This window comes from Microcaecilia unicolor, chromosome 2 (assembly GCF_901765095.1).
Source record: "Microcaecilia unicolor chromosome 2, aMicUni1.1, whole genome shotgun sequence".
NCBI classification, from domain to species: Eukaryota; Metazoa; Chordata; class Amphibia; order Gymnophiona; family Siphonopidae; genus Microcaecilia; species Microcaecilia unicolor.
Genome location: NC_044032.1, coordinates 207,093,771 through 207,107,726, shown reverse-complemented (window position 1 = coordinate 207,107,726; position 13,956 = coordinate 207,093,771). Strand labels below are relative to the sequence as shown.

Sequence of the window (13,956 nt, the reverse complement as noted above, 5' to 3'; positions counted from 1 at the left end):
CCATAGGTGCGGTCTCCAGAACTGCACGCAGTACTCCAAATGGGGCCTCACTAGAGACTATCACCTCCTTTTTCCTGCTAGTCATGCCTCTCTTTATGCACCCAAGCATCCTTCTGGCTCTGACCTGACCTTCTGACTTTTTCTATCTGTTTGGAAGCTTTAAGGTCATCAGACACAATCACCCCCAAGTCCCGCTCTTCCTTTGTACACTGAAGCACTTTACCCCCTCTACTGTACTGTTCCCTCGGATTTTTGTGACCCAAGTGCATGACCCTGCATTTTTTGGGATTAAACCTTAGTTGCCAAATATTGGTCCATTCCTTCAGCTTCGCTAGGTCCTTCCTCATGTCATTCACATTCTCCAGGGTGTCCACCCTGTTGCAGAGTTTAGTATCATCCGCAAAGAGACAAACCTTACCAGACAGCTCTTCCGCAATATCACTCACAAAGACGTTAAAAAGAGCCGGCCCTAGGACCGATCCCTGCAGTACTCCACTGACGACATCCTTTTCTTCAAAGCAAGCTCCTCTGTCTCCCACCATTCAACCAATTTTTAACCCAATCAGTTACTCTAGGTCCCATACCGAGGGCACTCAATTTATTTATCAGTCGCCTGTGCGGAACTGTGTCAAAGGCTTTGCTGAAATCCAAGTATACCACATCAAGCGCCCCTTCCACATCCAACTGTTTAGTCACCCAGTCGAAGAAGGCAGTCAGATTCGTCTGACACGACCTGCCAGTAGTGAAGCCATGCTGCCTCGGGTCCTGCATTCCATGTAGTTCAAGAAATCTCACAATCCTCCTCTTTAGAAGCGTTTCCATTAGCTTACTCACCACCAAGGTCAGACTGACAGGTCTGTAATTCCCAACCTCCTCCTTACTTCCACTCTTGTGCAAAGGAACCACATCCGCCCTTCTCCACTCCACTGGGACCACTCAAGTTACTAAGGAAGCATTGAAGAGGTCCGTCAGCGGATCCGACAGAACTTCTTCGAAGACCTTAGGAAATTGGAAGACACACAATCAAAATGGCAGATGAAATTTAATGTGGACAAATGCAAAGTGATGCACATTGGGATGAATAATCGAAATCATAGTTACCTGATGCTATGGTCCACCTTAGGAGTCAGCAAGCAAAAGATCTAGGTGTCATTGTAGAAAATGCACTGAAATCTTCTACCCAGTGTGTAGCGGTGGTGGTTGCGGCGGCAGCCAAGAAAGCAAACAATGCTAGGAGTTATTAGGAAAGGGATGGTAAATAAGACCAAGAATACTATAATACCTCTGTATTGCTCTATGGTTAGGGCTCTTCAACTTGGAATAGAGATGGCTGGGGGGGGGGGGGGGGATATAATTCAAGAGAACAAAATCCTGAGTGGTGTAGAATGGGTAAAAGTGAATCGATTTTTCACATTTTCAAAAAGTACAAAGACAAGGGGACACTCAATGAAATTACATGGAAATACTTTAAAAACAAATAAGAGGAAATACTTTTTCACTCAAAGAATAGTTAAGCTCTGGAACTTGTTGCTGAAATATACATATCTAAATCTGAAAAAACATTCATCTGGTGAAGGGGGCATGGTTTGGGCATGTTTTGAAGGAGGCTAGGTTGGGCCTAAATATTAATGTGCATTCCCAATTTCAGAAGCGGAATGCACATCTGTGTCCAAAAAGATCGATGTTGGGATTGACACTTGCTACCCACTATGTCTAGGTTTCAGAAAAGCATTTCTGTTGAGCAGTGCTCCACCGGAGGGATTTGAGGATGTTGCTCCCTTACTCCTAGTGTGGTTGAGGTCCCCCCTGAATGCAAAACTGGCAAGGGATATCAGACTCTGATAGCTTAGGAAAAATAAATGTTTCTTAAATGGCTGATACAACGTTTATGTTCTGCCACATAAATGCTTATGTTGTTATTCAGAGCATACATGTTTATGTGCTTGTGTTAACCCGTTGATATTTTAGATGGTTATGTTTCTAAAATGGATGCTCTTGCCACATATAACTGTTGCACAAATGTCCATTTCTCCATTGGCAGATCTTGTTTCAAAATACATGTAGACTGTGAAACATAAAGGCAATAGTAGAAATAATAAAGAGGATTTTGTTTGGAGGTTTTTTCAGGTCATTGATGACTGAGATGTCTGTGGCAGTACTAAAAAATCTCTGGACAGTTGTCAATGAGTATGCCAGACTTTTGAGGCCTTTTTTCTTCACATTTTAACTTTCGAAGTTAGCAAACTATTTTATGTTATACCACAGTATTGTTTGTTCAATTCTGATTTGTACATCCTTTCTAAAATGCTGCTCATACCTTTCATACAACGCTCAATGCATCCATCTTCACATCCCAATATCTCTTCCACCCTTATGAGACACCTTAGCATGACTATTACTGTCGATTTTCCCACCCTGAAAGGCATAAGTTTGCAAATGGAGAAAGGGAAATATGCCATTGTGTCACACATCAAGGGCAAGTCTATAACAGGGCACTTGGTTGGAGCCTATACTGTAACAGAACATAAGTACCTGCTTTCCTTTATAGAATACTGGCCTAATCGGGTATACATACATCCAACAGTTAGGTGTGAGCACTTATGCCAGCTACATACAGCTCATATAAGTGTTAGTGCCTAAATGTTGGAGGAACACATGTAACAAAGTATTTTGTAAGTTACACATGCAATTGATAGCTCCATTCATTCTCCACCCATGTGTATGCCCCCTTGCAAGTACTCACTAGGCATGTGTAAGTTTGTGAAGTTGATGCTCCTGTGGCATATGCTGGAAAATACATATCTTACAAAAGGGTCTGCATTCAGCAGAGCTTTTATAATGCTTAGTAATTGTGAATGTACCAACCCGTACATGTCAATCCCTAGAGGACCAAGTGGTCCTTATCTGCCAGCATCTTCTATGTTGCTGAGTACAGATAAAATTATGACAGCCTATTTTTATGACAAGTTAGGGTAAGTCAAGTCTTTAAAAAGTACCCGACTCTGTATTTAGGAATTTTATAGGCTACAACTTCAATAGATAGCATTCAGCAGTGGCATAGCCACTGGGGGGGGGGGGGGGGGGGGGGGGGGGGGGAGGAGGGGACTGCCCCCCTCACTTTTGGCTCGGGACCCCTCTGCTTTCCTGCTGGTGGGAATGCCAAGCTCTACCAGCCGAAGACCTCTCCTGCCTGAGTTGCGCTTGCAGAAGCAGTTAATCAGCAGGCGTGCTTCACCACTAATGCCGGCTCTCTTTTGCATGCTCAGCTCAGGACTAACTCAGGCAGGAGAGGTGTTCAGTTCAGCTGGTGTGGTTTGGTATCCCTGCCAGCTCAGGTATTTATATTTTTGAAGTTTCAAGGGCGGAGACCGGAAGGGGGTAAGTAGGGGAAGAGAGAATTGCATGCCCACCCAGAATTGGCCATCTGGCTACTCCACTGGCATCCAATAGTGCTTGCCTTACAGCAGTCGTTTTGATAATAATGTGGCTCATTCAGATATCTTAAAGTACTTGATCAAGTGCCAAATAAATGTTTTTGTAAGTAAAAGCAATAAGCATTCTTCAGGAAATATTGTGATCTCTTTAGAAACTAAAGTTCTGTGCTCTTGCTGTTTATAAAAACATCTGGAATTTGTTCTCTTTACTTACACCATCTTTTATTACTTGACTTATACTATGTTGGGCCCAAATACTGAGAATGTGTTTATCCCAACATCAGCTAATTTCTGTGTACTGTTAAATATTTAGAAGGGAAGTTATGAAGGTACGCTAAAAGGTGAGCTTTTAGAGTCAGTAACGTGCAGTATAACTGCCCTGCAGGTTGCTGACTACCATTCTGTGGCATAAGTGGCATGGTGGGTAAATGCTGACTTAAACTAGTATCCTATAACAGAATCTGGGCACCCAGATGCCATTATAGAATTAACATGCTGCATCTTGGTCCCTATCTTTTGGCGCCTTTTACAGTGCCCCCATAGTGACCGAAGAGATAATCTGATAATGTTCCAACCATTATCAAAAAATGACAAATAGTTTGATACAGATACTCTTAAAACATCTTTTTCTCCTTGTCATTAAGTATTATATATAGGTGCAACTAGAGGGTTTAATTGAGATTGATGCACACAACTTGCTAAGTGTATTCTATAATGTTGTGCACCCCAATTCTAAGTCACATAGTTGAAAAGGAGGCATTTTTAGCGTGTGCTAGAAATTAGTGCATGCTGTGTAGACATCCATAGGAATATTTTTCAGAGTCTCTGTTTCTGCTTTTCTCTGTTTTTTCTAAACTCTCTTTTCAAGGTTTTCTGTCCTTTTGACATTTCTTCTCTGTGTCCACCAGCCGTTTTTCCTCTGCATCCCTATCCATCCTGACCAGCGTCTTCTCCCTTGTTCAGCATCTATCCTCTATGTCCCTATCCACCCTACATATTCAGCATCCCTTCTATGTGTCTTTCCCTTGTGTCCGGCATTGCCCCTCTGTTTCTTATGCTCCCTCCAAGCCCAGCATCTCTTTTTATCCCTGTCCAAATTCTCCTCTCTTTCCTTCCTCTTGCACCCCCCACCCCAATCCTGAGCCTCCCTTGGTCCAGCATCTCTCCCCCTCTCTCCACAGTCCAGTTTTTCTCTTTCTTCCTTTTGCTCCTCCTCCCCAGGTCCAGCATCTTCCTCCCTTTACTCCATGTCTCTCTCTTTATCTTGTCTCTTCTTCCCTCTCCACTTGGTCCAGGATCTCTCCCCTCTCTTTTTCACTCCAGGTCGCTCTCTCTCTCTCTCTCTCTCTTTTCCTTCCACCTTCCCACCGTAGGTCAATCATCTCTTTCCCTCTTTTCTACCCCTGGTATCTTTCCAGTCTACCCCCTCCCCCTGCTGGTCCTCCAAATGAGTGGTGAGTCGGTGGCAGAGACAGCTCTGAAAATAAAGCTGTCTCTGACTGGCCGACCCCTCCAAGGCTTTCATCTACTGTGTCCTGCTACCTCTCATGTAACTTCCTGTTACATGATGGCCAGCTGGAGAGGAAGGGAGGGATGCTGGACTTGCAGGGGGGAGAGTTTAACAATAGGTGGCCCCTATCACTGGGTTACCCTGGGCATTTTAACCATGCTATGCCCCTATTTGAAAGGTTAAACCTCTGACCCCTGTGTAATTTTTCTACCCTTCTTATGATTTTATATTCTTCTATCATATCCTCTCAGTCATTTATTTTCCAAGCTGAAGAGCCCTTCCCTGTTTAACCTTTTCTTCATAAGGAAGGTGTTCTCTTTTATCACGTTTTGTTTCATTCTTAACCTTTTCCAGCTCCCCTGTGTCCTTTCTGAGGTAGGGTGACCAGAACTGCACAAAAATAGTAGCTTGTATCCCTCACATCCTTAGTATGTTTTCTCAGACTTATTTAATGCCTTTCAAAATTCTTTTGTTGTCAGGTTGGTTAAGCAGCAGTGTGGTCATATGGAGTATCCCTGCCGCCTCAGAAGTCCTGTAGCGGAAGCCCAGGCCATCATTCCTCACAGAGTCTTTGCTCCACTGTGCCTTAAGAACCGTTGTGAAGAAATTTTGCTTCCACTTCTACCTCAGTGCCTGTCAGCTGCTCATGCTACTCTGGGTACTCATCCCTTTTCCAGGCTTGATGTCCTGATAGTTCCTTCCAATTTTTCCAGTCTGGGAATGGCCAGGTACTGTACATTATTATCATGGTCTGCTGTTTAGCTAAGCAGTATACTAGGGGCCCCATTAACTAAGCTGCGCTAGAGGCCGTGTAGACACCCATAATATTCCTATGGGTGTCTACACAGTGTGCGTTAATTTCTAGCATGCGCTAAAAATGCTAGTGCACCTTAGTAAACAGGGCCCTAAATGTTATAATAAACATAATCTTCTCGTGTTTTTGTGCCCACTCTTGAGATTTGTTTTTTATGCTGTTTCATACTGTGTGAACTTTTCTTTATTGTTGTAACACGACACAGGAGGTTCAGCTATTTTGGTACTCTGGGGTTTTTTCCACAAGAAAAAGAAAATTTAAAGAGCAGTGAAATGGTGGTAGCAGGGCCATCGAGGGGGGGGGGGGGCAAAATTCCTAGGGCCTGGGTGCCAGCAAACTTCTTCTTGCTGCCTGCTTCTGGGTCTGTCCTCCCCTGCTCCTATGTGCCTCCCTGAACCCGGATGATTGCATTAACGTGTTATCGCGTTAATGCAATCATCCGGGTCCTGACTCAGCACAGACAGGAACAGGAGAGGACATACTGTGGGAGCAGGCACGCAGGAAGTGGCTTGCCAGCGCCGGGCCCTCCCTTGGAGGCAAAGATAAAAAGGAGCGGGAGCAGTGGTGCAAGTTGAGGGGAGGGTGCAACTGGTGTGCCGGGCCTGGGCCTCCTTGGAGGCAAAGACATGAAGGTGCAGGAGCGGCAGTGCGAAGGGGGAGGGGAACAGCTTGCAGCAGTCCGGTTCTGCCCCGGGCCCGGCCATGTCTCAGCAGCCCTGGGTGGTAGGGGGTGGCTACCACAGTTTCAAAAACCATGTAGTTGCACCTGCATATGATACTTAATAACAAGGAGAAAAAGATGCTTTAAGAGTACCTGTGTCAAACTCTTTGTCATTTTTTCATAATGGTTGGATCATTATCAGATTACCTCTTTGGTCACTATGGGGGCACTGTAAAAGGCGCTAAAAGATAGGGACCAAGATGCAGCATGCTAATTCTATAATGGCATCTGGGTGCCCAGATTCTGTTATAGGATACTAGTTTAAGTCAGCATTTACCTGCCATGCCACTTTGAAATATGGTAATATATTTCTTTGATGATGTCATTGTGTATGAAGAATTGTGTTTTACAAGAACTAAAAACATTCCTGTCCCCAGCTGTAGCGCCCAGCCTGGGGCGTGCTTAACACATGGGCGTCCTCGGCTGATAATGGAAAAAAGAAGGGTGTCCCTGACAAACACTTGGACGACTTTACTTGGTCCATTTTTTCTTGCGATCAAGCCTCAAAAAGGTGCCCGAACTGACCAGATGACCACCGGAGGGAATTGGGGATGACCTCCCCTTACTCCCCCAGTGGTCAATAACCCCCTCCCACCCTAAAAAAACTTTAAAAATATTTTTTGCCAGCCTCAAATATCATTCCCAGCTCCATGACAGCAGTATGCAGGCCCCTGGAGCAGTTTTAGTGGGTACTGCAGTGCACTTCAGGCAGGCGGAGCCAGGCCCCCCCCCCCCCACACCTGTTAAACTTGTGGTGGTAAATGTGAGCCCTCCAAAGTCCACCAGAAACCCACTGTACCCACATGTAGGTGCCCCCCTTCACCCATAAGGACTATGGTAGTGGTGTACAGTTGTGGGGAGTGGGTTTTTGGGGGCTCAGCACCCAAGGTAAGGGAGCTATGCACCTGGGAGTAATTTCTGAAGTCCACTGCAGTGCCCCCTAGGGTCCCCGGTTGGTGTCCTGGCATGTGAGGGGGACCAGTGCACTATGAATGCTGGCTCCTCCCACGACCATAGGGCTTGGATTTGGTCGTTTCTGAGATGGGCATCCTCGGTTTCCATTATCGCTGAAAACCAGGGATAGCCATCTCTAAGGTCGACCTAAATGTTGAGATTTGGGCGTCCCCGACCGTATTATCAAAACGAAAGATGGCCGCCCATCTTGTTTCGATAATACAGGTTTCCCCGCCCCTTCGCGGGGACATCCTGCGAGGACGCCCTCAGGAAAACTTGGGCACCCCGTTCGATTATGCCCCTCATTGAAACCCTCTGCTAAGCGTGCACCAGTAGCTAAGAAAGCAAATAGGAATTAGGAAAGGAATGGCTAACAAATCTGAGAATATTATGATGCCATTGTAACGCCGAGGATTTTCAAGCTGTCTGAGATGGGGAGGGTGTAATCTGGGGTGTTTATACTTGTGAGGTTGTCCGCACTGTATTGGGATGAGAGGATGAGACTGTGTGTTTTCTCTGCATTGAGTTTTAGCTGAAATGCATTTGCCGATGAGTCCATGATGTTCAAGCTGAGCTTTATTTCGTTGGTGATTTCTGTCAGTTCATGTTTGTAAGGAATGTATATTGTGACATTGTCTGCATAGATGAAAGGGTTAAGGCCTTGGTTGGATAAGGACTTGGCTAGTGCGGTCATCATTAGGTTGAAGAGGATCGGTGATAGTGGTGTTCCTTGAGGTACTCCACAGTCTGCTTTCCACGGTGTTGATATGTTTGAATTTGATTTCACTTGATATGTTCTAGTGGTTAGGAAACCCTTGATCCAACTAAGTATATTTCCACCAATCCCGAAGTAATTTAGTAGTCTTAGTAATATATTGTGGTTTACCATGTTGAATGCACTGGGCATGTCGAATTGGAGGCGAAGTATGCGTTTGCCTGTTGCTATTTCCTGTTTGAATTTGGCTAGGAGAGTAATTAGTACTGTGTCAGTTCTGTGGCGGGGGCAAAATCCTGATTGTGATTCATGTAATATTGAGAATTTGTTTATATAGTCAGTAAGTTGTTTGGTTACCATACTTTCCATCAGTTTGACTACCAGTGGGATAGATGCTACTGGGCGGTAGTTAGTGATTTCGTTTGCTTTTTTCTTGGTATCTTTTGGTATTGGGGTGAGTAGGATGTGAGTAGGATGTTTTAACAAAGAACTATGAAAGCAAGTTTGGCTGTTTCCCAAAAACGAACAGTGTCAATATGATGTTGGTGATTAAACAAGTTATAATCAGCCCATTTCCCTTTATAATCCAAAAACGTAGTATCAGAGAACAACTTTATTGGAAAACTCCAAAGTTTATACCGAGATGTGGATCCCGACCTTACCCACTCTACCCATATGGGGGCATGATCAGAGATAACTGTAGGTTCAACAGTAGCGTTAATGACATTTGAAAATAAAGTTTCATCCACTAAGATGTAATCAATTCTGGACTGAGTTTGGTACGCCCTAGAAAAATGCGTATAATCTTTAACATTTGGGTAAAGAACTCACCAAACATCCACTACTTCATGTTCCTTATGGGGATTATGTGTTTTATCTAAATCTGGATTAGCTACAACATTGAAGTCCCCACCTATAATGATCTGAAGAGGTGCTTATGATTGGATCAGCTTAATAATAGTATGGAAAAATGTTTTACTCTACACGTTAGGGGCATATATATTACAGAGCAAGTAAGGGGTCCCATCTATAACCACCTGGGCTATAATATAGTGCCCTCCTGGATCTGTGGGAAATGATTGCGTTTCAACATGTAATGATTTATGAAACAAAATAATTACTCCCACTTTCTTCTTCTGTACTGGAGTTATCAATATACCCTCCAACTTACCATGTTTTTAATTTTTGATGCTCAGCAAAGGTTAAGTGTGTTTCTTGAAGCATGGCTATGGAGGGTTTGCAAAATATTTTTCCACTTTATAGGAGAAGATATGCCTCCCACATTCCAAGGGTAAAGTTTCAGAACCATTCAGCAGCACCCAAAGGAGAGAAAGATGACAACAAATAGTAATCAATTATGTCTTGGTAATGTTGTTCCAGCCACCAACACCCCAAGGATAACATTCTACTCCTTGCAATTAACAGCAAACACTTAAAAGAAACCATAAAGCCCAGAGGAGAACAAGGTGGCTCTGTACCCCCCACCTCAAAATCCCCAAATTCACAATGTTCTGCTCTCAGAAACCCATCAACACCTCCCATCCCGTCTCCCTCTCCAACCAACAAAATATAACCAAAGACAAGGACATTTTATTATTATAAACCATATATGCAGAGATTCATGTAGTATACTCCCAAAACAAGAAAAGCTGATGATCAACAGAAGGCATCCAACATATGCCAATCTACGATTGAGGACCAAGGGCCCTGTTTACTAAGCCACGCTGTAGGTGCTCTAACTTTTTAGCGCGCGCTAATGCTAGAGACACCCATAGCAATACATGGGTGTCTCTAGCATTAGCGTGCTCTAAAATGTTAGCGCTCCTAGATCACGGCTTAGTAAACAGAGCCCTAAATCTGTACTCACTGCATGGAAGAAAACCTTTAAATTCCAACTCAGTTGTTATTTGGGTGGTAGGTAATTTAGATTTCTTAATCAAATCCCCTATATTTTTTCCACTAGTAAATGCTATCACATGTTTTTGCTGAAATATTGAATGGAGCATTAAAATAGACCAATGTTTATAAATATTGGCTGATACTTACTGTGCCTTTATCAAACAGGATAATACAGAAGTCAAGGGCTTCTTCTTTGATGATGGCTCCTTATATTAATAAGAGAAGGTCACTTTGAGCAAACAATGCTCATTTATATGCAGCTTTAACTAATTTTACCAGGTACCCCCATTGCTGAAATCGAACACTCATCTCTCTTGTTGAACTTTAACATCCTTAATAGTTGAACAAATCTTTCAAAAACTGACTGATAGGCAAAGTCTTTCTCAATTTAAAGGATGATGGCTGTGAAATCTTATTTATTTATTGATTGATTGATTGGTTTATACAAATAATAAGCAAGTAAAGACCTTTTGGAATACAATAGAAATTAGAAAATAATGAATAAGAAGTTGTGTATGAAAGAAAAGTAGAACTTTGGGGCAATCGTACCTGATGATTTCAAGATGACCAAGGCAACAGTCAAAGCCAGAAGGATGCTTGGGTGCATAGGGAGAGGAATAACTAGCTGGAAAAAAGAGGTATAGTGCCCTTGTGTAAGTCTCTGTGTGCAGTTCTGGAGACTGTACCTACAAAAAGATATAAACAGGATGGAGTCAGTCCAGAGGGCAACTACAAAATTGGTCAATGGTCTTTGTCATGAGGCGTATGGGGACAGACTTATAGACCTCAATATGTATACTCTGGAAGAAAGGTGAGAGAGAGAGAGAGAGATTATGATAGAGATGTTTAAATACCTCCATGGCATTAATGTACAGGAGGTGAGCCTTTTTCAAATAAAGGAAAACCCTGGTATGAGAGAACATAGGATGAAGTTAAGAGGTTATGGACTCAGCAGTAATGTAAGAAAATACTTTTTCACAGAAAGGGTGGTGGACGTGTAGAATAGCGTCCCGGTGGAGGTCATGGAAACAAGGACTGTGTCTGAATTTAAGAAACATGGGACAGACATGTGGGATGTCCTAGGGAAAGGAGGAGATAGTGGTTACAGAGGATGGGCAGACTGGATAGGCCATTTGGCCCTTACCTGCTGTCATGTTTCTATGTTTCTATATATTATTTTCTCAGCTACTTTAGAAAGACATGGTAAACTGAAAACTGGTCGATAATGTGATGGAACCGTGGGGTCCAGTTTAGATTTTTTAATAAAGGATGAACCACAGCAAATTTACAGATACTCGGTAAAGAACCCAAAGATAAACTATGTGATATCATACAATAAGCAAATAGAAGGAGTCCATATGGGCAGTACTTGCTCTGTAGAGTAAGAAGTCACTCTTAGAGAAAAGTCATCATCCACATGGGGGTGTAATCCTGTTATAGGTTCTTTGTTGGCTAAATTTCCACTTTATCTCTCCACTTGGAATCAGAAATCATTGCTTCTGGACATGACACCAGATGTGGAACAATCTAGTCAGGTTCTAGGTTACATATTTCTGAAACAGTTGATTACTGTTCTTACAGTTGGAAGATGTTTGAGACTTCCATGTTAATGCTGGAATTATCTTTAGGACAAAGTCATACCGTTGTGATCATGGCATCTTTATTTATTTATTTATTTATTTATTTATTAGGATTTATTTACCGCCTTTTTGAAGGAATATTCACTCAAGGTGGTGTATAGTAAGAATAGATCAAACATGAGCAATAACCAGTTACAGCAGTAAAAGTATTCAACTAGCACTACAAAATATGGCATGGCATACTCTTTGTTTATATGTTAAGGTCTACACATCATAACTATATGGGTATTGTAATATATTAATGGGGTAGTAAGCATAATCCCCCCCCCCCAATTATTTAAAACTATTTAACCATCCAGGAATGTCACCTGGCTGGTTAAATGGCACTTAACTGGCTATCCGGTGATTTTCAGCAGGGGATAGCTAGTTATCCCTTTCTGAATATTCCCGGTTAGCACCTAGGAGATAACCAGCTATATCACGATATAGCCAGCTATCCCCAATTATTCAATTCATATCTGGCTATTGTAGGCGGTCACATAAGGCCACTTAAATAGGTGGTATATCTTTAGCCGATTTCAAGTTAACCGTCTATCTTTGAATATCAACTTAGCTGCTTAACTTTAAACTGGCTAAAAGTAAACTGGATATTCAATGCTGGTCACAGGAAATGGCCCGCCATTGACTATCTAGGCTGATCGATGACCACGGGAGTTAGCTAAGCTCTGTCCCATGGTCTGAATATCGACCCTAAAGTATATATTATTTTGTTTATTATACACCTTGGGCTTCTATGGTAAGGCGTGTTATCAAATATAATAAAGTAAAGCGAGTAAAGTATATGTTTTTGAGTTACACAGAGAACAGTTTCCAAAACCTGGTTGAAAACTGACCTCCTCTATATGACTGACTTCCATAAGCATGTGTGGGCACTTTTATCTTAAATAATAATTTGTACTTCTTGCTCATTTTTAAAGAGAAACTACCATACGTAGAATGTGGAAAGGGTGTGGAAATCAGGCCAGCGTGGAGTGAGCAGAGAAGCAAGAGTGATGGCCAAGGAGCTAAGTTTCCATCCTATATGTAACTGCCAGGCTGAAACCATTAAACACAAAAACAGAATTAAGGCATATAAAAACCATATGGCCTATGCAGTCTGTCCATGTATACTATCTCCTATCCCTTTCTCTCCCTTGCAGATCCAATGTACTTGTCCCAAGTTTTCTTGAATTCAGATGCAGTCTTTGTCTTCACCACCTCCACCAGGAGACTGTTCCATGAATTCATCACCCTTTCTGCGAAGAAATTTCCTTCATCTTCATTCTTTGCTTCCTCATTTCAGAGCCTCTATGCAATTGAACGAGACTCGCTTCAGCATTTATATCTTGGAAGTATTTAAATGTCTCTATCATATCTCCTCTTCTCCTGCCTTTCTTCCAAAGTATACATATTGAGATCTTTAAGTCTGTCCCTATACCCTTTATAAAGATGATCACTGACTATTTTAGTAGCCTCCCTCTGGACCGACTCCATCTTGTTTATATCTTTTTGAAAGTGCGGTCTCCAGAATTGCACACAGTATTCTAAATGGGGCCTCACCAGAAACTTATACAAGGGCACTATCACCTCTTTTTTTTCCTGCTGGTCATTCCTCTCCCTATGCACCCAAGCATCCTTCAGCTTCTTGCCATCACCTTTTTTACTTGTTTGGCCAGCTTAAGGTAATCATATATGATCACTCCCAAGTCCTGTTCCTTTTTCATACACAGAAGTATTTTCCCCCCTAAACTGTACCATTCCCTTGGGTTTTTGTAGTCCAAAAGCATAGCTCTGTACTTTTTAGCATTAAATCTTAGCTGCCAAACTCTGGACCATTCTTCAAGCTTTTGCTAGGTCTTTCCTCATGGTATCCACACCATCTAGGGTGTCTACCAATTGCAGATTTTGATATGTTCTGCATAGAAGCAAACCATATCAGAGAGCCCTTTCACAATATCGCTTACAAAAATGTTGCAGAAAGAACTGTACACCACTTGTAACATCCCTTTCCTCAGAGTGAGCTCAATTTACTACTACCCTTTGCTGCCTTCTAGTTAACTAGTTCCTAACTCGATCAGTCACTTTAGAGTAGGGTTGCCATATGTACGGATTCTCCCAGACATGTCCTTTTCAGGGGACTGTCGGGTCCAGGCGGTTTTTACCAGCCTACACGCTTTGTCCAGGTTTCTGGGCAGGCTGGGTGGTGGGCAGACGGGCGGTTGGGATGGCTGACATTCTCTCTCCCCCCACCCCCCTACCCCCTCCAAACCTACCGTAACATGCCCTGGTA

At 42.8% G+C, this 13,956-nt stretch overlaps 1 protein-coding gene across 2 annotated transcripts in view; it reads left to right on the top strand.

The window, feature by feature from the left end:
• The window catches only part of LOC115463279 (aminopeptidase O-like), a 382,003-nt gene that overhangs the window by 80,597 nt on the left and 287,450 nt on the right, over positions 1 to 13,956 (top strand). For both annotated transcript variants that reach the window (XM_030193650.1, XM_030193651.1), the window contains exon 5: positions 5,424 to 5,672. In XM_030193650.1, coding sequence (XP_030049510.1) covers positions 5,424 to 5,672 — 249 coding nt within the window. The remainder of the gene's footprint in view (positions 1 to 5,423; positions 5,673 to 13,956) is intronic.